This window comes from Falco punctatus, assembly GCF_963210335.1.
Source record: "Falco punctatus genome assembly, chromosome: 6".
NCBI classification, from domain to species: Eukaryota; Metazoa; Chordata; class Aves; order Falconiformes; family Falconidae; genus Falco; species Falco punctatus.
This window is the reverse complement of record NC_137585.1, coordinates 57,535,700-57,562,928: the sequence shown is the minus strand read 5'-3', so window position 1 is coordinate 57,562,928 and position 27,229 is coordinate 57,535,700. Positions and strand designations below refer to the sequence as shown.

At 46.6% G+C, this 27,229-nt stretch overlaps 1 protein-coding gene across 2 annotated transcripts; it reads right to left on the bottom strand.

Annotated features, from left to right (window-relative positions):
- Window positions 1-69: 69 nt before the first annotated feature.
- Window positions 70-27,229, bottom strand: KCNMB4 (potassium calcium-activated channel subfamily M regulatory beta subunit 4). 2 transcript variants are annotated; one of them, XR_013928988.1, is made up of 4 exons: window positions 26,471-27,229; window positions 17,387-17,514; window positions 6,826-7,066; window positions 70-2,553 (listed from the first exon to the last, which is right to left on the bottom strand). XR_013928988.1 is itself a non-coding variant. In XM_080392699.1 (3 exons), exons 1-3 carry the CDS (start codon window positions 26,807-26,809, stop codon window positions 6,898-6,900), a joined length of 636 nt encoding a protein of 211 aa, XP_080248825.1. In that variant the 5' UTR covers window positions 26,810-27,229; the 3' UTR covers window positions 3,712-6,897. The 2 variants fall into 2 exon arrangements, 1 of the variants encoding a protein (XP_080248825.1); XM_080392699.1 differs by lacking the exon at window positions 70-2,553 and having other exon boundaries at window positions 3,712-7,066.

Below are 27,229 nucleotides of genomic sequence, written 5' to 3'. Positions count from 1 at the left end.
GAATGGGAAATACACATTGCTCTGAGAAAAACAGGTTAAAAAAATAGGTTGAAACAGGTTGAAAAAACCAACATGGTAACCCCATATTCCCCTAAGAAGTCACTGAGTGAGAGCTACCAGAAAAAAGGCAACAGTTTCAGTCTGAAACACCAGCTAAATGTCATCAGTGTCGGGGTTAGCTAGCAGCAATCACACCAGCGTGCTGTCAGGCATCTATCCGAAAGCTCTACAGTCATGTTTTTGCTTGCCAAGGCGTCTCCTCCCACTAAACATTATATTTGCTCTGTCCCTCCTGTCCCCATTTATTACCTTGTATTTTTCAGGAATAGAAAAGACATTTTATTTTTCTGCTAATATTTTTAGTACCTCAGATTTTGAACCACCTGCCCCTCAAACCGGAGCTCACAAACCTCCTGATCTGGCATATTTTAAAAAAATTCAATTAATTTGCCCTGTACCTTGCCATTTCATATTACAAATAAAGCTTCCGAGACACCTCACCCCACACCTGTGCTCAGTATCTCACTGTTCATTATTGCTTTGTGTTGACAGTTCTGCAGCCCATTTTCAATCTCCCCTTGCTTGTTGCCAGCCTGATCTAAATTATTTTTTCAATAAGATCTTGAGGCATTATTTAAAATGCTCTCTACAGTGTATTGCTTCCCGTATATGTCTCCATTAGTCTCCAGTTTGGCTGTAAAAAAAAGCAGCAAAGTTCACAGGACACTATTTGCTTTTAATGCACCAGAATCATTTACTGCCTGGAATTCACTTGTCCAGATACATGTAGATTCATAGCATACACTCTGTATTTTCAATTAGGAATGAAATTTAATCCATCAAGAGCAAGAGATGTTAGCTAACTCCAGAATTTCCATATTATTTCTTTTTCTATGGTATCAGACACATTTTTCATTACATTTTAGAAAAAAAAATAGGATCTAGGCTACTTGCCGTTTAGATGTACTGACTGCTGTATATTCAGTCCTTCCAAACTCGTCTCCCCCTGCCTAAAAACAGACTTCCAGTCAATTTCACGGTTAGGTTTTAATCATCTGAAACATTATTCTTCAGAGCAATAGTGCAGGAAAAGATAGTTCAGTCCTTTTAATTTCACAAAAGATTTCTCTTGCCAAACCCACATCCCTTCCAGTGTTTTGCATTTGCCCTTAGGTAGGAGCACGCTCTGTGACATACCCGGGTTGTGCTCTCGTGCCACAGCCCCACACCCTGACAGGGTTCCCAATATCCAGGCCCCCAGAAAATGCCAAATATTACATCCTGGAGATGATGCTGCCTCCAGCCTTGGCAGGCACAACAGCAGAGAGGGGGCGGCCACTCTGCCCCCCTTGCCTGTGGGTACCATGAGCAGGACCAGATTGCTGTAAGGATGTAAGGATGTAAGGATGGAAAGGGGCAATCCAGGTTGCAGCCCCACAAACCTTCGGTGTAGGGTCCTGCATTTCTTGTATTGAAATGCATTGAAGTTGCATTCTTGCGCTGAAATACATTGAACTGAAATGCAGCCGCGTGCGTGTATTGAAAAGACACAGGCTTCAATATTGGCGTGTGCTCTGATAGGTATGGTCAAAAATTACTCCTTATCTGAAATCTGGATTTGTCCTAATCCCACAGTGAGGGAATGGAAATGGCCTGAAATGGAAATTGGCTCTTCGGGGGTTTTGAAACAAAATGTTAGCTGCTTGCATCTCTTTTTGAATTGATCCTGCTGTATGGGCTCCAAACAGTTGAAGTATTTTGTCCAGAAACCACCAGTTCTTGTCACTTGCTGAATAGTTACATGAAAGAGCTTAGTGGTTGATTTTGTACAACTGCTTTTAGTGAATGGCAACTGGCATGCAAATAAAGAGATAAATCTTATGTTAGCTGTAAAGTTATGAAAAGGTTATGTTATTGAAGGTAAAGTTTGGCACTGCAATAGCTCATTAAATTACAGGCAGATTTCTTTTTTTAATGCAATACCAAATGTGATTTAAGTAACTTTTACTGCATTTCTGTGAGAGTTACCTCAGGTTGATTGCTGTATGTGCTGTTTGGAAACTGTATATTGTAGGTGAGTATGTTATTTTACAGCTATGTCAATGTACTTTATAATAAAATTTTACATCCAAATTAGGGCTATCTATTTTAATGGGCTACTCACTGTCTTCTTATTGCATCTCCAGCCATGCATCCAATGCATGCAAAGTGATTTCTTGACTCATGAGGCTTAAAACCATTAGACCACCAAAGAGCTGTGAATTAAACGCAGTGCGAGTAATGGAGGCATTCACGCTAGCATATCAAACCAGAAAGAAAATTGCACAGCCTCTCAAATATCAAACTTTGGGATTGATTCATTTAGTAGGTCTGTGACCTGACAAGGCAGTATGATTAATTGCACACATACTCCCTTCGAGGTTTTCCCGCTCATGCTTTCTGCAGCAAGGATTGTTAGCTTGACACGTCGGTGTAGCAACCTCTTAAGATGCCAGAAAGAGAAGGGGTTGGGTTCTGACTGAAAGTTAATGGAGGAATAGCAGCTGCTCCATGCTAAGAGAAAAAAAAAAAAAAAAAAGCAGCTTTAGATTCTTGAAGAGGTCACACACAGAAATAAGTGGATTTTTTGGTAACTTCAGCTGTAGGATTTCTGTCAGGGATTGCAAGAAAATATTTGCATAATACAACATGCTTCATAATTAAGAATTCTGCTGTGCTTCCTTTCATCTGTTTGTCTAAATATAAGCCATGGCCTCAGTTTTTTTTCTTTTCTTATTAAATGCTGTTCTAGGTGTCTCCTTTTCTGCGTGTTTATTCTTGGCTTTAAGATATTTTTGGTCACCTAGGCTAAAGTTTGCAGAAGCACAGATTCAGCAGGAAGCTCCCGTATTTGCAGTGCTGAGCAAACATGCTTACATTGCATGTTTCTTCTGTTAACAGGCAATCCACACTGTCCCACCGCTGTACCAGACCCACACAGGTGTTGACTGCCCAATTTAAAACAGTTTTAATTTGTCAAGTAAGGCCTGAATACATAGCAAACTGCATTAGCCACTTCCTCAAGGTTACTTAATCCCTGCAATGTGTCTATGAAAGGGTTTTAAACATTAACCAGTGTTTCCCTTTTCACATTTCCCAGCTGGACTCTGACGGGATAACACACGCTCAACAGATCCTTTTATATAGTGCGTGAAATGAGCTGAGGTGCCTGACGGCTGTCTGTAGGCATCCCTGCTCCTCGGGAGAAGACACCGCAGCCCTGGCTCAGGAGCAGAGGGTTCCTGGAGGCCAAGAGCAGCCAGGGAAGTCCTGTGGGCAGCAGCACCAGGGCTGGGGCAGGCAGCAGCAGGCTGAGCTGAGGCGGCACATACATGGAGAGCTCTGCACTCTAGTGCCTCACAGATACCTTTGCTGTGATCTAGGACAAATCCCTCAAAACACATCTGGAAGTGCAAGTTTGGAAACAGAGATCTGTGCTACCTTTCCACCGTGCTTCCTAGCTTGCATCCTGCGGCAGCTACCGAAGAGCCCAGGTTATAACAGCCCCTCAAATCCAGCAGACTCTGCTGGACCCTTGCCAAAGGACTACGTTTATAGCAGAAATGACAGGTAATGATCTTTACAAATGCCCCTGGATACCCCCATGACATCCCTCATCCTCTCCAAGCATTGAACTAAGCTTCTTCTTCAGTAGCTAAATTTTCTAATACATCGTGAAATCTTGCCTGTTACTGGCAACACAGAAACACACAAAGCAGGAAAAGTGCAACAAAAAAGAAGCCTAAGAAGCTAACAGAGAAAGATACTGTATAAACAAAATGATTTAATTGCACTACATGAAAGAGAAGGCAGATCTTGCTGAAGCAAAGCAGCAGACAGCATGATGGAACAAAATTCCTCAAAGCAATAGCATATAAATATTGAATAAAATGCAAAAATCGACTCTGCAGATGACTCTGGAAAAAGCAGCCACTCTGGCTGCAAATACACTTCAGAGACTGTGCCTTAAAAACTGGAAATCCACAAAGCCAAGGGGGAAATCAGTGAATAATCCGCTGGAAGGAAATCCCCATCTTCCACAATCAAGTATGAGGATTAGAAAGACATTTCTAAATCAACGAGGTGCAGGCTGGGACAGAAGAGTGAATTTTAGGATTATTTTTCCCCCCCTTAGCATCACATACTACCATGCCCGGGAGATATTTGCTGCCTGTCTATGCATGCCAATTTGGGCGTTTAACTTGGGATGTTAATCTCTCTGCAAAATTATTTAATATCATCTTTGTAACCATTACTTATTTCCAGAGGCCTTTGCAAATGGCATTTCTAACAGATTTAAGGATGTGATTGCCTATCAAGTGAGCTGCATCCATTCAATACGCTTCTTGCCTTTTGCTCAGAGAGCCAGCTGTACAAGTCAGTCACAAAAGCTTCTGAAGCAAAGCTAGAGGGGATTTTGTTAATCTGGATTTGAAAGCCCCAAGCTACTGGCTTAAAAATCCACGCTGAATCTGTGTCATCATGTATTTCCTTCTCCCTTGGGAAAACAATGGGTGTGTATATGTAGAAAATCGGGGTTATTCCTCTTGCCTGTAGGAAGTTACCAAGGGGAAATGGAGGAGGAGAATTTGCCACCACCTTACCCAGATAACCAAACCACCCCATAAAGGCAGCTTTCTGGGATTTTCAGAGTGTAAAAAAGTATTATATACATATAAAAAAATAGACGTGTGCACGTGTGCAACGTTTCCGTGGGTTGCCAAGGCAAGAGAATCGCAGAGGATGCAAGCAAGAGCACAGCAGTGAGACACGAGTGAAATGAAAACCCGTGTCCTTTGCAGGACAGCACTTCCACAAGTTGGCGGGCTTTCAGGTGACGGGCTGAGAGCTCACCACCTCTCTTCATCAGGTATATCCAGGTAGCTTTTCAGAGGCTGAGCCAGCAGAGGGTATCTGTACGAGCCTAACAACAGGCACCTCCAAAGGCATGATGTTTAACACAGAGAACTGGAAATCTTTCATGCAAGTAGCATTTTTCATCCACAGAAGTGGACGTGCTTGAACATATGCAACCAACACCCAATTAGATCTTTCATACAGAGCGACTAGCCAAGAAGCATCAAGTTCCTGCCTCCAGAAACAGATTTCCTTAACTTTCTTCAAAGGAACAGCTATTCCAGCATGGATTGGGACCAGAGGACTCTCCAAAATTCATATAGCAAGTAAGCAGGGGAGTGAAGAATGATGCCCTGCTGCCCTCATCACTGGGCACAATGACGTGTAGAAGTTTACAAAGTAAGAAGCCTTATGGAAATCAATTCTTAAACACACAATGCAATTAATCTGAGAGAGACGCTGGGCAATACAAGCAGGTTTGTTACTGTGCCTTGTGCCAACAAAGCTTTCAGGCTTTCAGATCTAGCACTTTTCTCATCCTCAGGAAATACATCTCCTATGTGTTAAAAGCACAACAAAATACAAGGTATTTAAACATAACGCTAAGAGTATCAGAGATTAGTACAACGCACAGTATGGTTAGAACTGTAGAACTGTTAATGTAGATTAAAATGCTTTGCCAGTAATCACATGCTGAGAGACTCACTTTCCCGACTGAGCCACACAGCTTTTCTTCTCTGCTGTATGCCAACCCTGCAAAGCCGCACAGCGGGCCCCAGGGGTGCCCAGCTCTGCAGGGGTGAGGATGAGTGCCACGAAGCTGCTCTGGTCTCAGCCCCTGGCTACAGCATGCAATGGATGTGCTTGGGGAAACTGCCAGAAACACAGAAATCTCTGCACTGAGCAAGTGGACTACGGCCAGTACTCCCACCTTACACAGCGAGGAACTGCGACAAGCACAGAAAGGCGATCCAGCAAGATGCCACGCCGAGCCTGCCTTGCATTTTCTGCAGCATCCCCTTGAAGCCCTGCATGGACCTGGCGCGACTTCGGTGAGCAGTTCAGCAGCAAACACCCACAGCCCTACAGAGTTGATGTCCTTCTTCGGCCATCCCCGGAGTCTGGTGACATGTCACACCACGACTCACAGGCTCCCCTCAGCAAGTGCTCAGACACACCACTATTTGGGGAAATTGCTGGTAAAACATATTGCAGTAAAAGCACTCCAAATCCCTGCTCCTTACAGCCTGAGAGCATTTTGAAGAGAGTACTGGAAAGGACACAAGAAAAACTGTAGAGACTGAATACCACCCAGGCAATAAAATTAGATCCAATATTTAATCACCTTTTCCGATAACTGTTTCATTTTTTGGAGAAGTATTTCTGAGAGATTTCTACATTCCTTCACAATGAACAGGTGGTGAGGAAAGATTTCACCCAGACAGAAGTTAAAGTCTGAATTTTAAAATTAAGTTCTACACAGTGGAAAAAAAACAAAATCAGCAGTATTATTTTTGTCTTAAAGCTGTTTTTAAAAAAAGAATTAAAAGGTTAAAAAAAAACCCAAGCAACCAAACTTTATTATTTTGCAAATACCATATATCGTAAAGTAAATATTTTAAATATTTAATATTAAACAATAGTAAAGATAATTTTGTGATGAAATGAGCGTCATCAGGGGTTTTTATAAACTGTCTCTCAATACCACTAGGACCTGGGTAGCTGCTGTTCAGGACTAACAGCACACAGCATATTTGGTGCAGTGTAGAATTATTTTTTTTTGGTAGAATATACTTATTTACTGTCATAGCAGAAGAAGCAACTAGCTGACATTTCATGGGGCAGTCTCCCAAGAATAATCCTGAGGCAAGAGCAACTCCACCATCAGATGAGACGCTGGAAGGAGGTGCAGCTGGGTGCCCCACAGACCTGCAGGTGTGTCAGGTTGCCCCACTTGAGACCTTCTTGCAGGTTTTCCTTTTCCACCAGCAGCCTTGCCATTTATAAATGCTTCTTCTTTTTTATTGCCTCTGCCCTGACAGCCAAGCTCTTGGCACAGATGGTCAGGACCACGATGAGGACTCCAACCAGGAACGTAACCAGAGGCCAGAGGAAGCAGTGCAAGAGGACAGTCTCATCATGGGTGCGCTTCAGCATCACATCATCTGGCCTGTGAACAGGAGGAACAGAAGAGGAACAGAATATAAATCAACTCGTCATCATCAATTCATGATAAGTGGAAAGAATCTGCCATGGAGACAATAAAGGTGTTTCATTTGCAACAGTGTTAGAAAATGATGAAGTGGGCCATTTCATTCACTGCTTTCGTTTGCCCCGTCTATCACCAGCACTTGTGGCGGCTGAGGGCTTTCCACTTGCAGTGTTTACAGGTTAACAGGTTCATTCAAATGAAAAGGAAAAAAACAAACCAAAAAACGATGGTACTTTAGGTCTTGCAGGGGTTGTCATCATCACAAACAGCCATGACAGATACGATATCACACTGTGGATTGAAAAAAGCACTCCAGCAAAAATACCGGGCAGCAGCTATTCATACCTACCTGAAATGGCACCAAACACGGTGCAATGAGTTAAAGTGCAATTAAAGCTTCCCTTCTAGATTTAAGTGCTGGTGTGTCCATGGGGTGTAGGGAGGCTCCTGATGAAGCCCTGGCTGTGGTTAAGTCTGGATGGAGAGCCAGTCCCTGTCCTCAGTGCTTCACTGCTGGTAGCCCAGGCTAGCCCAGCTGCACCGGCACGCAGGGGTCTGCACAAAACCTACCCCCAGGAGAACTCCAATTTGGCCCTGGGGTGCCAGAGGCTCCCAACTCAGCTTCTTCCCAGCAGAGGCTACTTCAGCAATAATCTGTGACTCGGTACTCCAAACACCAGCTCCTCAGTAGACTTAAGTATGCTCCTACAGGAACACTCTGGGGAGCCTCCCCTGAAGATCCGAACCTCCATGCCTCTGCCAACAGCATCTAACGCACAGTCACAGTTGTGTCTGTGACAGATTTACGCGTTTCCAAAGGGAAACAGAGAGAGGAGGAGAATAGGACGATGGAGGCATCTCAAGAAGTTTGGAAATTCAGCCATGCCACGTGTCTGAAAGATCAGGTGTCCATCTGCCTCTTCCAAGTCTGGGAAGTTGGTTGGGAAATCTGATGGCAGGTTTTCCTCAGCTCTGGCTCTTTCTGCTTTCCCTGCAGTTTAACAGTTATTAAATCAGTCTCGTGGCATTTGTACTTCACTGCTGCTTCCCCGTCTACAGCCAGAGACGCAGTCTGCTGGAAAACTATCTGCAAAGGAAGGAAACAGAACTTTCTCTAGGAAAATATATGTAGTCTTGACTCATATTTGTCCTCACTCACAATAAACACTCCCATCCCGTGTTGCTTCATCAACACTACCCGATGCTCCTGGGAGTGACAAACCTCACAGCCTAAAATCCTGGCAACCCAGGCTCATCCAGCTGGGCCCTGGGAATTAAGCTTTCCTAATGCAGTGGCACAAGGGAACAGATACCTGTGCAATGACTGTGCTGTCCCTCCCCCAACAGCTTCATCCTGATCAGAATGCACCACTAAGAAAACATTCCCTGTAGGGGAAACAAGAAGAAACTCTTTTTCCTTCATGGAGAAGTTAATTAATGGAGATGCCCACAAATCTACAGGGTTTTATCCATCCTTAAGGAGTTAGTGGAGCCAGACAGCCAGGCTACATCCGATCCCTGATTTGACTGCACCCATATTTGCATCTGGAGGTCCTGCCCCAAAACTGCTGTGTTAAGGTTCCTCTGCGCCGTGCCAGCCTGCAGGTCCCCAAGGCCAGCACCACACATCTCTCTTTATTTTGGTAGTAAGGAACAAAAGAAGACTGATTATGAGCAGCTCAGCTATGTAAAATCTGAAACTCAGCAACATAAAAAATGATCAAAAGAAACCCAGGTGTATTCAATAGTGGAACACGTGGAATCTGCTCAACCAAAATCCTCCAGACACATAATCAGGCACATGTGGAGACCATAAATTGAATACAATAATATTAGCTTTATGGGCACAAACTCACCAGCCTATGCCATATAAATGACAGCACCCAAACAGAAACACCCTTTCATAGGAGGTAAACTACTACTCCCCTCATATTTACCTTATCATCATCTGTGAATAACAGAGTGCTAAGTGGCAAGGAGGTCGTATGTAGTCTGTATTCAATCCTTGTAGCTCTCAGTTTACAAGTGATGTTGAATTTTAAGTATTTTTTTTAAAAGCAGATACTAATCAAAGAGTTCAAAAATAAGGGGCAAGCAAACAAACTAGAAAACTGGATTCAGTTAAAGAAAAAAAAGTGTGACTGGGGAGAGCAAGATATCCTTTTGACTTAACCTTAGATATTTTGGAAAACATCTATACCAAAGGTAGCAGTGATGGATACCAAACACTCATTATAGGTGTGACTGTAACTCTTACAACTTAGTAATTTTAAAAAGTTTCCCTTTTGGAAAACAGCCAAAGGTTTACAGAAGCCTTTAATGAAGCCTCAAGATGAGGTTCGGGTTCAGATGGACATTATTGTTATTCTTAGCTACCGCAAGAGTCCCTGTGCAATTCCTACATGGCAGAAAGCGTACAGCAATTCACTCTCAACTGCTCACGGGGTCTCTTCAGACAATGCATCAAGTCATGGCTGGGTCCCTCCTAAATAAGTCATTAAATTACTATTAGCACCACACTTAAGACATTAAATGCCCTTCTTCAGGCTAGCAGAGGGGAAAGCACTCCTGGAGGGTGACCCGATGAGTGGGACTGCTCAGAGACCCTCCATGGTATAGTTTCTCGGTATTGACTCTTGGTGCCAAAAAATGATGGGACAAATCTCAGCCTTGCTCCTACTTGGTTATTTAATCTGTGTGGTTATTCTGGAAGAACGGCTGTGCTTTCAGCTGCTCTTTATCTTACCCTGAATTAACTTTCCAGTGCTGATAAACACTGCTGGACCCCAAGAGTGAATGAGAAAAACTAATAAAGGCAGACAGCACTGCAAGCAGATAGATGGCACGCTCCTGGATGGCAGCATCCTGGTTATCTGCCTGTAACAGCTCATGGAAACTTATCAAGATCAACTCTGGCAGCATATAATGCCATTTCTTTGTGTTCGTATGGTTCCCTCCCTCTCCTGTCGGGGCCAGCTCTTCCTCTGCATCTGCTGACCCATTTGGGCTCAGCCGTGCCCAGTTGAGGAGCCCTTCCCTGCAGTCCATCACTGGAGCTCCCAGCAGCTGTGGACAGTGCTCTGGAAAACAACTCGGAGGATGTACTGGCAGCAGAGGGTCCCACTGAGACGCAGCTATTACAGCAGAAGGAAATACCTGAAGAGGGGTTATTGAAAACCAAAGTGTTTTCTATTTTCCTTTACAAGATAACTCCTTTTACCTCTGCTTTTTGGCACTGAGACTGCAACCCTTGACAAATAATAGTTTCCAAAGCAAGGAGCGAAAGCCAGCCGTACTGCACCCTCACAACACACTGCACGAGACCCCCGGCCCAGGGCTGATGCCAGAGGGGCGCCCATGCAGCTGAGCTGGCCTTCGCAACCTCAGAAGGACCATCTAGTCAGAGGAAAACACCCTTGACCAGCAAGAACGCACCAGCATCACATGGGCTATAGTGGACTTGGAAGTCGGTGGTGAGAACAGCCCGAGGGGTGGGGGCCGGGCAGCCAGACGTCCTCTGCAGCAGGAATGCTGCAGCCTCAGCAGCCCTGCAGCTCTGCAGGAGATGCACAGAGGTAACCACCGGGGCTTACGGGGGTCCTCATGGCCCCACATGCTGCTCCTTGTGAGTGAGGCAACTGGGCTCATCCCCAGGTTTTTGTTCTCCCCTTGAAAAGAGGGGTAGGGAGGCGTGAGGTGGGCAGGCTTGCAAGCTGGGTTTTCGAGTCCCATCTCAGCAGCCAGGAACTGGCATGGTGGGCAATGTGAGTGAGGGTCTAGGAAGCCGCCCAGCTAAAACCTGAAGAATAGACATGTTTGTGTTTGTTTCCTGGTGATCCATGCCAGGCTGAAAACCATAGGTAAGGTCCAAAACAAAACACTGCAGAAAAATTAGGACATAGAGGGAGTAAGATTCAGAATTAATCAGATGACTTAAATATAGCAAAGTCATTAGTGATTAATTAACAGGTTAGCCTGCAGAGGCTGGATTTCACTTCTTCCAGGCTGTTTGTTGGCCTCACATGATGACATCAGTTTAGAAAAGGGTTATCCTCCACCTCCTGAAGAAACGAATTCTCAGACAGACCAGAATGGCCACCACCACCCAGTGAGCCTCTGAAGGAGCTGGCCAGCTGGGCAGAGCAGCTGTCCTCTAACATCTGAGTCTTCAGAATGTTTGGGGACATCCCTGGGACAACTCCTAAGCGATCCTGCAATGAAGCCTGATGGATAAGGAACAAAATCTGCTTGTAGAAAATACCCAGAGCAGCAGCCAGGACTGCAGAAGTTCTGTTTGGCCAGTGGGACACAGCTGTGGGGCTGGGCAGCTCGCTGCAACCTCCTGCTCGGGGCTGGGCTTGTTACCAGGGTGCTGGTGACCCTCAGGGATCATCAAGAGCTGGGTCTGTCCTGCTGTCCTGGTACAAAAACCTTTGGCTTTAGCTCCAAGGCTTACATGGTGATTAATACAAGAGAACTGCCTGGCATGTTTTTGAGTCAGAAATATGCGCCCAGAGATTCTTGTCTTGCCAAGGGCAGATAGAGAGTGTCACCAAGCGAGCAAAGACACTGCTAGTGAGCCGTCAGGTTTATGGGGCCTGTCACAGTTACTTCTGAGCCCTGAGATAATCGCGGTGGCTGTGCTGTGAGGTGAGGGGAGCCAGAGCTGGGCTATGCGAGCGGGGCAGAGCCCCAGTGTGGTGCTGCACCACGATGGAGATGACCAGGCATTCAGAAACCAGACACACTACATGGCCTTCAGGAGAATGAGCCTGTGGGTGGTTATCACCTGCCTGTGAAACACCAGTGCACAGCAGTAGGAAAATACTTCAGCCACCTGGGAACGATAGATACAGGGCAAAGGAGCAGATAACTTTAGCTGGAAACTCTGGATTCCGCCTCTAAAACAGTAACTCTTATCAACAGCAGAGGCAAGGAGAGCTGGAGCCTGGAAAGGAGCCATGGAGCTGCCGTGGGAATGGCAGGAGCAGCAGAGGCTAGCGGGGCTGGGCAGAGAAAACAAAGGGATGGTGGCAGGGGGAAGGGAGAAAGGTGTATTTAACAGCCAAACAGCAAAAAGAAGAGAAGACAGAAGGCTGTACATCCACAGCAAACAATCCCTTTCCTTGGGAAGATAAATAAACAACCATCGGGACACCTGAAAGGTAGTAACGTAACCGCTGGTTTTGCACAGCAAGGTCAGCATGTATCGAAACTGCAGTCTTGACTTCTTCTTGCTACTTTTGTACAGATGACCTGCCTGTTCCCAGAGTCTGAAGACTTGTTGTTCAGGCTGGAAACAGAAAAGGGAAAGTGTCCACATCCCTGGGGGAAAACCCCTCATGACAAAGACATGGCTTTGCTGGAAGCCCCCAGAGCATCTCTCCCCTGGTGCTGAGGTAGAGATGCCAAACCCAAAGGAGGTATGTCATGCCCAGAAATGGGTTTCTTTTCCCTGTGAAAATCAGCAGATATAATTAAAGATATCACCTTGTCTCTGCAAGTGTAGCACAGCATTTAATAAACCCATCTTTGCTCTGCAACTTCCATATAATACTTTAGTTCAAAGTTGTTGACCAGAGGGGTAGCACATATTCCCTCTAAGCTTGGTTATGGACCGTCTCTTGTTTCTGGTGATGCTGCTGTTTAGCTCTCTGGTAAATGCAGAGCCTGTCAAAAGGATGCACCCAAACTCCTAACATCAGTGCACAAAGCAGTGGCAGGGGACAGAGAGAGATCTAGTGGGACAAAAGGGGGGAAAAAAACTGAATACTTTCATGCCCTGCTCAGTTATTGAGACCTGGTTCTGCTGCAAGCAGCGATGGCCACTGTGCAACACCACCACCGCCCAGCAGCAGCCCCAGGGTGAAGGAAGAATGAACAAACTAAAAAAAAAAGCCCTAAAGAAGTCTCTGGAAACACACCTTTCCCTTTCACTGGACAAGGAGGGAGGAATTTTGTTTTCACCGCTAAAAGGTGAGACCAGTACTTATTTTTAGCAGGACTTTGAGCTCGAGGCTGGAGCCTCGTGGGGCTCTGACCAGGAGTAACTGGATTAGTTGTTGCATTATGCAACACGTCCCTGTTAGGTGCTGCCAAGCAGTTCAAACAGACGCTGGACAAAGGCCTCCATCAGAGACTTTGAAGCAATTACCAAACATCACGGGAAGAACTTAGGTGCAAGGATCATCAAAAAGTCATGCAGAACCAAAAAGTTACAGGCCTGTAAACATTTCAGTCATCATTTATGCATCACACCATGTAATTTATGTGACACAGTGGAAGCTGACAGAGACAGAGGCACAGGACAGGAAAACCTTACAAATATTTTTTTATATTCAAACAATCTGGATTTAAAGATGTTTGCAATCTGCATACACTTATTTTGCCCACAATTATTCACATCACAATGACAAGCACTCATGGGTACTTTTTCCCCCTATTGTTGCAAGACAGAGATCCTCAGCTGGGTGGCTGCACACAGAGGCAGTGCTATGTCTTACCAATAGTAAAGTCCTTTCCCTCCCAGGCCCAAGCACTCCTCCACAGGTGATAGAGTAAAAGAAAGGATAAGGAATAGCAGCAGCATCTTCTGACTGGAGGGAATTTAGAAAACTTTGTGAAATACCAGAGCAAACCGAGGTTTCTGTTGCACCATTTAAGAAAGAGCAGTCCTACTGCCTGCAGATAATTCTTCCCAGATAAATGGCCTGCAGGGAAACCAAACACCTCACAAGCGGTTGCTAATTGCTAGGCAGTGTTTGCTCTTTAAATCTCAGGTTAATTTGTGTGCAGCATCCTGCAGCAAACACAGAGAAGTATAAAACGTAGCTGGTTCATCTGCTGTGCTTGTGGCAGAGGGACCACAGAGCATTGTTGCTGTACTGGAGGAACCCAGAGCTAAAAAACAATAATGCCACATAAATAAGCCACTAATAAGAAATACTTGATGTATGTTTCTCTGCCTGTCTCTGCATGGCATGAGACTGACAGGTCTGAGCTGATGGAGATCTTGGTTTCTCTCTTTTCATTCTTATTATTGATGTCAATGAGACCAGGGACATGAAGAAATAAAGTGACAGGATCTCCCCCTTCCCACCCATTCCTGCAGGCCTTCCACTTTAGGCATGTAGCTGTGACCCTTGTTTGCATGTGGTCATGACTACAGACATCCTGAGACACTCAGCATGAGATCCAGAACACTGAAGAACTAGAGCTCAGTGCCTTCTCAAACCTTTGGCAACAGCCAGAGAACCTCATCTGAATTTGTCCTTTATTTTGTGCTCTGAAACACTGGGGGATGGTTTCTGCTGGGCAGGGCTCCCTTCAGACCAGAGTATCATCATGCCAACAGACAGACACCTTCACCAGAGGTCTGGAAAAGCATCTTTCCCATACAGCATGCACCAATTGGCCCAAAGCTGGCCAGAGAAGAGCGGGACACTAAAGGGAAATGCCTACAGTGGCAAAACAAAACCTCACTTTTCAGTAAAGTGCTGAGCTCCAAGCTAAGCCGTGCTTTGGTTCCCAAAGGTAAATATCTGACAGGTAGTTGTGCTGGGCCTCTCTGTTTATATTAATCAGGAATGATTGAAGTTGCCAAGTCTGCTTCTCATCTCGTTTGTATAACTTTGGACTACACAAATGACATAACTTTCTTCTTTTCAAAGCAGCCTGTTGAAATGTGCCCCGCCAAACTGAAGGGAGATGTTACCTAACAGTGCACTCTGCACGCAGCAGCAATTCTGAGAATGATGCTAAATTAAGTTTGATAAAGAGGAGACAATGTTCATGCATTGTCTAGATATTTACCTAGAATTTTATTCTGCCACTTCAAAAGAGAGAATATTAATATTGCAAATACTGCTCTCTCTAAGGAACCTACCACTATATGTTTTATAGAGACACAGAAGAGTTAGCTCTAACTAACTAAGAGTTAGTTAGTTAAAAAAATACTGACAGAAAATATGCACCCTTCTATTTTGAAGTGAACAGATTTTTCCCTCAGTTTGTATGTTTTTTTAGTGCTTCACAAGCTGTTTAGTCATCGTAGCTCTAAAAGTATACCTAAGCAAGCACGTTCCTTGTCAGCAAAACTTTCCTCAAAGCTCAATCCTATCTCCAGAGGAAAATAGATGGTGTACACATTTCAGCTTAGACTATCTTCAAGTATCTCTGGCAGCAAGCCTCTCTTCTGCTGTACATAAATTGTTGTATGATCAGCAAAAGTCAGCATTTCAAGGCAGCCGTTACATTTGGCAAGAACATTTAACAGTACAGGATGTGGCAACTATAAGGAAAAAACCTTGCCTGAGTGCTGCACAATTCCTCAGTGTCAACCTGCATAAACGGCAGACCCTAGGCAGTATGCAGCCTCAGAAAATTTCTGCCTTTCCTTCACCCACAGATGTGATGTGAGAACCAGCTCACCTAGCTCTGGACACCTACCACCTAGGTGCCTACACCCAAGCAGATCACCCTAAGCTCCCTTACAGCAGAGAAATGAACATCTCTGAGCATCCAACCTGTATTAGGCATTTATTTCTGGGCAAGTTGAAAGGCCCTTATTTCTCTCCACTGACTACAAAAACTTTCACAGCATCTTGCCCACACTAAGCTCACATGAATCCTAGCCGTGACACCTCCTGTGGAAGATCCCATGTTTCTGACTGTCCTGCTCACTCAGGCAGCAGCTGCTGCAGGTCCCAGGTCTCAGCACCGCAGTGAACATAGCACCTGCCAGGAAAAGCCCAAATCATCATTCAGTTGGTTAGCAGACCCAAGCGTTGACAGCTTGTGGGCCAAATCAGCCCAAAGAAGGTCCCTGACAGGTCTGATGTCACCACACAAGATGCCCTAGATTTTAATCTCTGCATACTGTAGACAGTGCTTGTTTCCCCGCTATAAGAAACAACCAGGTTTTGCTACAAAGCATTGGGGGTTTCCCTCTGCAAAGAGTTAACGGAAGACAAGAGACTGTCATCCTGGGCACACTGACTAGGCCTGCAGTCTCTCCAAGGAGGAGAACAATCATAACCAGCCTAGGGCAAACCTGAAGGCCCCAAGGCACTCAGCGAACCACACACAGGAGAGTCAGGCATCTCCCCTGGTTCCTCTAAGGTCCTAGCAGACACTGGCATCTGTTTTCCTCTTGTGTGTCTTAATAAACTTAAATATCTGATGCCAACACTCCCACACTGAGCCCTGAATTGCACCTGCAAGCCCCAAGCTATTCCCACCGAGGTCTCCCTCATCTGTTTAACTTCCAAGTGCTGGTGGGGCCAAGCAACCACCTCCTTTAGTCCCTGATGTGACAGATATTTGAGTGCTTAACTTAGCAGCCAAGAACACTCTCCCCAGCTCTACTAAAATCACTCCTCTGCTCAAATTAAGGAAGTGTCATATGCCTCCAGAATTGGAGTCTAAACCCCATAAAACCTTGGCTCATCTGGAGATCTTAAATATTCTCTTTCTGCCTCCCTGTCTACATGGACCTATCATCCCAGTTATTGCTGTTGTCCCAAGTTGTCCCAGCGACCCTGCACACTGTGTAACAGTAAGGTGCTGCCACCATATCACCTTTCACTTCCCAGCACATCATTGTCAGAAAGAGACAGGCAAAAAGAATCCCTCCCCTTCCCAGTTACTGATGGACGGAAACCACACATCATCCTTACACACATGTAAGTCACATCAACATTGGCAGTAAAAGTAAGAATTGAAACAGAAGAGGAGATACTTTAAGTTACAGCTTTCTACTCTGCAAGCATGTATAAAAACTGACAGTTCTGTGAGCATTTATTACACGTATCTGATTTATTAATCCTCTGTGAACACAACTCCTTGAGCTGGTTTATACTATTTACTGATCTCCCCTTTTCTTCCAGCCCCTCATGAACACAGTAGAATTTCTCTTTCATGGAGGGAAGGAACACTAATATCCAAGACAGAAATTTTCTGTCTGAGAGTTAAAAGCCAGGATGCTTTACCATAAAATGTCATGTTTTGAGGGAAACTTTCCTCAGAGTTTTGTATTTTTGCTTCAAGCGGTAAAAACAATTCTCTGCTTTCTATGTAGCTTTTAATCAATAGAATTTTCACGCAAAGTTCACCACTAAACACGGTGTGGTAAACCCCATCACTATATGGGGGTTTGTTCATATATATGTGTATACATATATATATGTATACATTTACATGTATTTTCAAACAGAACCAATGGACAGCTGTTAAACAGATGCATAAACACTTCTGCCTATACAAACTTAGATTACTCACCTCAAGTGCTGGTTAAAATAGCATGTAAATGGTTGTGAACCCACTTTCTCTTTCCAGTATTTCTGCTTGTACGTGACGTTCTCAGAGTTCTCCTGATCATCTCTTGCACAGGGAGGGATGTACGAACACTGCCAACACACATTGCAAAACAGAGTTACTTCTACGCTCAAGAAGGCAGGGCATCACTTCCTCTGCATTTTCCTCATATAACCAATGTGACAGAAAGGGGAAAAGAATAGTAAGTACAAGTTCAGAGAAACAAAACCCAAAAGTTTGCTGAACTTTACTTCAATTGTTAATTACTCCCTGCAGGTACTGGAAAAGAATAAGCCAGCATTCAGAAACAAAATAAGGGTTTTACCATGTTTGGTTCCATTATCAAATCAACCTGCCACGTAAGACCTTGGGGTTTTGCATGATGAATGTAAAACTGGTTGTTTTATTTTGACATATTCCTAGCCAGGTGCATGGATTGGATTTGAATTACTTCCTATTTTGAATGAGGCACATAATCACAGGTTTTGTTTAGGCCTGATGCTAACAAATAACCAAAACGTTCCTGCAAGCTTTCCCAGATGATGGTATAACCATTGGCAGAAGACAAGTATCTTTCCACTGTTACAACACCAACACGGGGAAACAAGCACAGAAAGTTCCAAGCCCCACTTCATCAGAAAGGTTCAGCATCTGGTTCTGCTACACAGAAGTCAACAAGAGTTGAGTTTGCAGCTGAGCTATCTGCAGATCTCACCCTCAGACATCTGCTTCAAAGCCCGAAGACATCAAGGGAAATTTCTCCCCTAGCTTGGTGCAAGGGACTGGGCTTTCAGAGACTCTGCTCTGGGTCACACACAATGCACATACTTCGTTTCCAAGTCTTGACTTTGACACATCACCCCTCCCTCCTAGCCACAGGGAGTTAAACAAAAAAAAACCAAACAAACCAAACCAACAAATAGTCCACTGGATCCAATGTTGGCAGTATCAGGATCTCAGCGTCCAAGCCCAACCCCTCCTATTGTTACCAGGCATCCATATGGGAGATCATTACAGGAGATGTTGAACCAAACTGAGTAACACAGCTTAACTGATCCTTGGATAACATAAAGGTTTTTCACCCTTGACACATGGACAGCAAGGCTTCAGGTGCATGCACAGATATTTAATTTCTTTAAAACTGGGAGCTGCAAGCAGAAAAAAATGACTGTGAAGTTAGTTAAAAGACTCCTACTTAGGTAAGATGAGGAAACAGGAGGTGCAGGGCATGGGAAACCCCTAAAAGGATTCCCACATATGATCACAACATGAGTTGTGAGTACACTCACTGCCTACATCTGACTGTAATCTACACCCTGCTCTTCCCCAAGCCCCCAACTTTTAGGTATGCTTTTGCAATACAGGTATACAAGAGGATAGAAGTAAACAGGCTTTACTCAGTCCCCCAAACCATCCACTGTTCAGCCAGAACACAAAATGCAGAACTGGTTGGCACAACTAAGTACCAACATATATTCTTCTTCTGCCTAAATTTCCCCAGCAATCTTGAAAACTCCTTTTCCTGTGGTACCGGCTCCAATACAGTTTCCCTCTCTTCTCTGAAATGTTTCTTCCTCATGACTGAACCTACTTCTGTCCTCTGCTATGAAAGTGTGACCACCCCACCACTCCTCTGCTGGCCAAACTTTCTCCGGATCCTTCAGAGACCTTCCACCTCCCCCAAATATTATGTGAATCCTTCACAAAGTTCACAACTTGGAGAACCATTGTTTATCCCCATCCTGAATTTCAGGCTTAGAAACAACTGCAGAGATCTCTTTCTCCAAGAGATGTCCAAGCTGTCCATCTAAACTGACAAGTAGCAAGCCACGACAGTCTCCAAGGACAGTTCTGTCACAGAGGACTTCACAATTTCTGAAATCAGCCCCCACACTTTTAGCTCAATATGAAGCTATTAACAATGGAGGTTTTCAGGGCAGGGATTTTGCTTGGTTTGGAAGATGTAAAGGGCCCCCCAGACAGCCTCCCTGATCAACACATCTGTCTTTCCCCATCCCAAGACAAAACAGTGTATGGGAATACAGCCAGTGCCTAAGAGAGGGACACCTGGAAGCTGGGGACAGCAGAGAATATGTTCTCCGTAACTCAAATTTCACAGCCCTCTTTGCACAAGTAATCCCAGCAACAGCTGACAGAAAACATGTGGGATTCATTTCCATCTCTTCCTCTTTATCTTCATCTGGAAAACATACCGGAGACACCCAGGGGCTTGCCATAAATCCATGGGAACTCATTGCTTAAGCCTGTCAAGGATTAACAGTCTTGAAGAGAGGAGTGGTCCCTGCCCAAGACAAAATCATCATCATATGAATCCCAAGGGCCGCCCTGAAACATCTTCTCAATGTGATGAAGGCCTTGAGCCACAGTGAACACCCAAGGTCCAACTCAAATGTGAATTTATAATCTGCTGCACAAACACCACAGGTTGTTTGCCCCCCAAGAATGCCAGCACAGTTCCCACCAACCTGACGTTCATTTTGGCCCCTTCTGATCCACAAGGGTGGTGGATCTTGCTTTTCTCAGCCTCCCAGCCACACTTCTTGGTTACTGTGTGATCAAATGTATCGCCCTCCAAAGCAGTCAGCAGACAGATAAAAGGGAATCATAACCCAGCAGCTTTTGCTGCTGTGAGTTGGTGGATGAACCTGAAACTACCTCCGGCTTTGGCAACAGGCGGTTTCTGAAAGGTTAATTCCGGAGTCCTCCCCCACAAGACACGGCATGAAATCCTACCATCAAAACATAAACAAATGCTAAGTGTTTGAAAGGAAGCTAGGACGCCTTGAGCTCAATTGTAGCTCACGCAACAACATCCATTTTCAGTGGAAATGTCCCACTCCATATCTATTTGATGTTTTTTCCTTAAACAAGTTACAATAAAGTTGGAGAATAACACTTAAGATTAGACATTCAGAATAAATCTAATGGAGCAGAGGCCTTTTCGGTGGATCCATTGGCACATGATGCCATAACCACACCTCCTACACTATTTCATAGCAACGATAAAATTATTATGCAATTCAAATACAGTCTCAATTACACAGCTCAAAATCAGTATCAGGCTAATAATATACCCCCTTCAATCAAAGCCAGTGTTTAAAGAGATGATTCAGGATTTAATTCAGTAAAAATGTCAGCAAGCACCTAATATACCTTTACACCAAGTTTTTATAAGATCTGTACCTGTGCTTGCTGCTGGATTCTCCCACTCCAGTGTCTCTGCAGATGCCCAGGAAGATTCCCAGTCCTTCTGAACACTTTATCAGAGCAGATATTCTTCCATATCATGGAGAAGGGACACAGTCATGAACTCTTAACCGTGCTTTATCTTCCAGATTGCAATTCATGATTTTCAAAGACTAATCCTTGCCTAATTCAATCACAATTTTATGAAAAAGAAGCCAGACTAGGTAGGCTCTGAGGCAGGCTGTCTCAAGCCTGGAAGACACTGTCTACAAGATAAGATGAAGAAAGTCCCAAACACAAACAGACATTTGGGCCCAAAGTAGAAGTCAGCCTGTCAAAAGACAGACTGATGGTACTAAGAAGCAAGTCTCTAGCCTCAGTCTCCAAGCAGCTTGGAAAGAATATCCTCCTGGCTGCTGGTGAACTTTGGGACACAGCACATGCCATTTGCTTAGCACAGCAGAGAGCTCCCACGTTGTGTGCCACGCAGGCTGGGAAGCTGGTGATGAAATGAAGGAGTGGAAAGGGCGCTCTAGGTAAGTGTCATTGCAAAAGTACAATGCACCACTAAAGCCAACAATTTCTGACTCCCCATCTCCAAGCATATTGCATTTGCATGGCCAGGTTTTGGTAGCAGGGTAGGGGGGTTCAGGGGTGGCTTCTGTAAGAAGCTGCTAGAAGCTTCCCCTATGTCAGACAGAGTCCATGCCAGCCAGTTCCCAGACAGACCTGCTGCTGGCCAAGGCTGAGCTCATCACCAATGGCGGTAGTGCCTCTGCAATAATGTATTTCAGAGAGGGAAAAAACTGCTGTGCAACAGCAGCCAGAAGAGAGAGTGACACTATGTGAGAGCAGCAACCCTCCCCACGTCAGACACCCAGGTCAGGGCAGAAGGGGCAGGAGGGGCTCCAGGCGCTGTAGCAGAGATTCCCACAGCCCATGGTGACGACCATGGTGGGGCAGGCTGTGCCCCTCAGCCATGGAGCTCCACGGTGCAGCAGATCCCCACCTGCAGCCCACGGAGGACCCCACGCCGGAGCAGGTGGATGCCCAGAGGGGGCTGTGACCCGTGGGAAGCCCAGGCTGGAGCCGGCTCCTGGCAGGACCTGTGGCCCCGTGGGCAGAGGAGCCCGGGCTGGGGCAGGTTTGCTGGCCAGGCTGGTGGCCCCGCGGGGGACCCAGGCTGGAGCAGCCTGTGCCTGAAGGGCTGCGCCCCGTGGGAGGGAGCCCAGGCTGGGGCAGGGGCAGAGTGTGAGGAGCCTCCCCCTGCGGAGGAAGGAGCAGCAGAGACAGCGTGGGATGGACCCACCGCAGCCCCCACTGCCCGGCCTCTGCACCACTGCGGGGAGCGGGGAGAGAGATGGGGACTGAAGTTAAAAGCAGGAAGAAGAGAGAGGTGGGGGGAAAGTGTTTTAAGATTTGGTTTTATTTCTCATTACCTTTCTCTGATTTGGTTGGCAATAAATTCATTTCCCCAAGCTGAGTCTGTTTTGCCCATGATAGTAACTGGTGAGCCATCTCTCCCTGCCCTTATCCCGACCCACGAGCCTTTCATTATATTTTCTCTCCTCTATCCAGCTGAGGAGGGGAATGACATAGCAACTTTGGTGGGCACCTGATATCCCACCCACCACACCAAGCACTGTATGAGCTTCTCCTAACTTTGTGTGTGAGCATCTCCACACATTACTGGGTTATCTTCATGACCTGGAGGGGAGGAAGCGCTGCCATGACCATTCCTCTGTGGCAGAGGATGAGCAGGAGGACTCACTCCACTAGTAATAAAAAATACCTGCCTCCCAGGTGACTGTACCAAGGGAGTTGGGACTGAGCATGGCATCTGGTTTTCACCCGCATCCATCAGCACAGACACCTACCAGGAGTGACCAAAGCCACAAGCCCTCACGGAGGCTCGCGGCAGTGAGGGCTGCCCCAGGTGAGATGGGAGGGCAGTGGGGTTTATCCGCAGTACCTGGGGCTGCTTCCAGAGGAATCGCTAGACAGCATCTGTGGAGTTTGCCCTTCACAGGCACCAGCCCAAACACAGATCTGATGTTTCATCAGATGCACCAGACCCTCCCAAAATCATTGCAGGGTCGGGCGTATTTTGTTATGCAACCTCCTCTGTCACGGGTCATATTTAAGAGAGTCCAAACCCCAAACCCAATTCCATTTACAGGCGGACCTGTAAGAAGAGATAACTGTACATCATCTTGTCAGGCCAAGCAGCTACAGAAAGAAGCACGACAGGAGCACACACGGATGCAGAGCGCAGACAAGGAGCAGCGGCTGGCTGCTCTGCTCCCCTGCCTGCCACAGGGGTGGGGAGAACCAGGTCCTGCTGCACAGCTGCTAACGTCAGGCTCACCAGTCACTCCCCTAAAAGTTTCTTCAACAAAACGGTAAGCGAATTCTCCCGGCCCTATGCTTAACTTCAAGCATAGAAAAGCAAAAGCCTAAAAAGCCAGAAAGCAAATCTTTTTAGCAGCTGACGTACTCCCCTGCAGTTTTGCCCAACCAAACCTACAGCCAGGTCCCAGCACTGACTACACCACCAACGTACTTGATGGCCAGAATGATAGTGACAAATTGACTTTGGAATTAATCCCCCTTAAGCCTTATCTCAGAGATTATCATTGCTATCAAAGCAGCTGAAGAAAGGCTACTGTCACTCTGATGGAATTTCTTCCTCTGAGACAACAATTAAAGAAAAAAAAATCCACAAATCACTCAGACTGAACACAAATGTAATCATGCCCAGTGCTTTATATATACATTTCTGGATTAACTCTGACCCAGCTATATAATCTTTTAAGACCTAAAATGAATCCTGGGCTGTATCATGATGTGATTATCTTAGGAAGTAAGAGAGAAAAAAAGAATAAAATTTCTTTTTCCTGCAGCTAGACCTGGCTAGAACAGATAGATTCGTAGCTGCTTATGTGTTCATGTACCAACCCACTCTGTTGCAGAAAGCAGATTTTTGGTCTCATACACCTGGGGATTTTTGGGGTGGAGTGAAGCTGCCAACTGATTCAGTATTGTTGCACGTTTTAAGAAGCCTGAACTATGCCTTTTCTGCACTATCGATCTACCCGGAAAAATTGCTACCCTACAAAGAGAAGCAGCTAAACAGAATGTAAAATGTCAAGACTGTTCAAAACAAAATTGGTCTTTTTTTTTTTTTTCTTCTAGTTAGTTGGAACTGATTAGCATGTTGCATGCCTAATTGCATGAACACAAGCGAGCACGCTACAAGAAGGCGATGGAAATGGGAAGGGTTAAACAGCTCCCTGAGTGTTCATTCATAAATACATACCGGATCCCAAGCATTACATTCAGCAGATTCCCACTCTATCGCTACAACTAACCTACTTCAGTACAAAATCCCGGAAGCTTTTAAAGACAGTAAGACTTTAGGACAAAAATTAAAAGGAAAGTATAACTGCTCAGCTTCACAGACATTAAACTAGGGACAAAAGGGAAAACCAAAGTGACAGTTACGCATACTTCATTCGCTTATAAGAGAATGTTTTCCTAATGCAACCTAAACAACTTTTCTTCTTATTTTATATTGTTTTTATATAAGCTTCTTAAGTTAAGGAAAATAATGGGAGTACGTTTTTTTTCTATGTTGTTTTCCACTTAGTTAAATTCAATTACTACCAGAGAATACCGTTACATCAAAAAATACATCCTTTCTGCTTGGTCTCATCTGGTAAATCAGATTTAATCCTCAGCAATCAATAGCCCAGAGTAAACCGCACACACCTAGACATGCAAGGTGCAAGTTAAAGAAAACGGACTATATTTGTAAGAGTACGCAAGTACCATGCACTGCCAACACACAGCCTTGTGTTTCGTTATTAATTGTTAAATAAAAATAGGCTTCTGAGTGACATTTACAGGCATTGCTTCTGAAATTACAGGCATTGAAGAAACTGCAATCCAGCCCCTGGGCAGGTGCAATTCTCCTCTTCCCACCAGACTTCCAGAAAGGCAGAAGATGGGATCAAGTGAAAACAAAACAAAACACCCCAACTACTCAGAGAGACATTGCGGTCACAGCCCAGTTTGAAAGCTTCTGCTGAAACCGAGGATGCTGCAAGAGCTGCTGAGCCCAGGCACGCTGGTGGCACAGCTCACCACCCACCTCCCACCCTTGCTGGAGGCGGCCACAACAGGGCCGTGGGGCTGTGCTCAGGGACAGCCACAATGCACCCTCTGTGACAACACGGCATCCTTGCCCCATGTCAACAGGGTGGCTTTTCTCCTGCATTTCACCAACTTTCCCCTGCCTGCCTGAAGATGGAGAGAAGTTTAGGGCAGCCCTGGTGCTCAGAGCGCTGGGGTGCTCATGGTGCACATCTCTGTAACCACGGCACCCTCCACGGGGAGTCTGGCAGCAGCACCCCCAGGGAAAGGAAAAGATTGCAAAGGTCCTTCACAGGCCAACATTTCATCTGCTTCACTGTCAGGCGCCATCCAGCACCACAGCTTCATCGCTCATCAGTTCTGAGTAGTGCCAACAATTTAATCCAGATCCTGTCAGACTTACCGTCCTGCTTCTTGCTCTGTTGATTTTTGCCCTGACCACCCTTCCGAGCCCACAAGCCTCCAAAGGGAAAAAAACCAAGCCCCTAAACCTGAGCTTGCAACTTCATCCACCTTCGAAGGGACAGAGCGCCCTGCCAGTGTAACTACACGGAGATGTGAGGCTGCACATCCCAAACTGGAGACGCAAGTCTGCTCCCCAGCCCCTGCACACAGACACCTGCATCATGCTTAGCATGACCCTTGGCGCTGCGCTACATCCATGTTTTGGTCGAAAAGGCAAAATCTGCTTCTTCAATACACTCCCAATTTCAGGCTGTTCCAGGGGGAAGGGGAGTGTTCTGCCACATTTTTTATTTTCTGGGAACTACTGAACAAAATCTGCTCCACTCAAGCAGCATGCTGGCAGGGTGATCTTCACTCAGCACGAAAAGAAAAAGGAGAAGGCAAAATAACTGCCTTTAAAGAAAGAAAAAGCACAAGTCACACGTTGCCTTCAGACTATCCTAGTTTGCCAGGAGACACAACTTGAAAGATGCTTCCCTTCAGTTTTGTGTGGAGAAGTTTAAGAATCAAAACAGCACCGAGGAAATTTCTGTTTCAGCCCAGCCCGCTGCCCAGCCCCCCATTGAAATTTCTCCTCGCACTTCAGGGGGCTGCTCTGGGAAGCCCCTCACCCTCCGGGACACACAGCACAACAGTGTCGGTCACCGCTGGGGCAGACAGACCTCCTTGCCCGTAGCAGGAGCTTCTCCCCGGCTTCTCACGGGTGTCCCGAGGCTGCTGGTGGGGCGGAACGGGGGCCAGCGGCAGAGGTACCCCGCTGCTCCCCGCTGCTCCGTGCTCGGGCTGCCCGGGGCTCCGCTCCCACGGGAGGTTTGGCCAGGGGCTTGGGCTGAGTGGGAAACATCTATATATAGGGGGTGTGTATATATGTATATAAGGTGTTATATATATATAGTAGTGCTATACTATACTGTATGCCGTGTGTGTAGATATGCACACACTATATATATATATACACCATCTATATGCTACACATACCATGTGTAGCACGCTTACATACACGCTCCTTGCTGAGTAAGAGCACACGGGTGTCTCGGAAGGGTGCTCCGCGGCTTCGCCCCCCACCCCCCTCCAAGCAAAGCCCGCAGCCGAGCAGAGGGCGGCGCAGGGGACCGGAGCCCACCGGCGGGTCCCAGGGACAGGTGACAGGGCACCCAGCGGGGTGGCGGGGGCGGGCGGGCTTGGCCCCGGGACCCCCCCGCCGCGCCCCGGGGGTCTCACCTTGGGGTTGGAGCGGAGCTGCCGCTCGTCCTCGTGTAGCAGCGCGGGCGCGGCGGAGCGGGAGGTGCGGACCAGGACCTGCAGGCAGGGGTACCGGGCCGTGCCGCGGCAGGCGGCCCCGCAGGAGAAGGTGCAGGCGAACCGCTCGCCCAGCTGCCGCACCGCCAGCACCGTGCAGTTGGCGGAGCCGCCGCCGCCCCGCTCCTGCAGCGCCGGGCGCAGCCAGCAGCAGCCCAGGCCCAGCAGGGAGAGCAGCCCGGCGGCGATGAGCAGGAAGCCCAGCCGCATGCTCTTGTCCTCCGCCTCCGTGTACTCGTACGCCGCCCGGCTCCGCGCCATGGCCCGGCCGCCGCTGGCACCCGCCGCCGGGCAGCCGCTGCCATCGGCTGAAGCTGCGGAGCTCCCGCCCCCGCCCGGCTCCGCCCGGGGAGGCTGTGCACGCCGCCCCCCCGGCAACAAAAATGTAGATAAGTAAATAAAAGGCGAATGTAAAGCCGGCTGACCTAATTCAGGCCCCTCCGGGGGTGGAAGGGACAGCTTGCGACGGGATTATCGGCCCCGGCAGATCTGCTGCGGGGAGGGCTGCTCCGGATTAATAGCGGGCACTGGGCGAGGGGCAATAGCTGGAGGGGGGCAGGCGGGTGGGGGCCCCTCTGAGCCAACATCGCCCCCAGGATGGGATAACAACTGTGCAGGTAAATCCAGAAGAATAAAATCACAGCTCGAGCCAGAATGTGAAAACAGTTTGTGCTTCCCAAT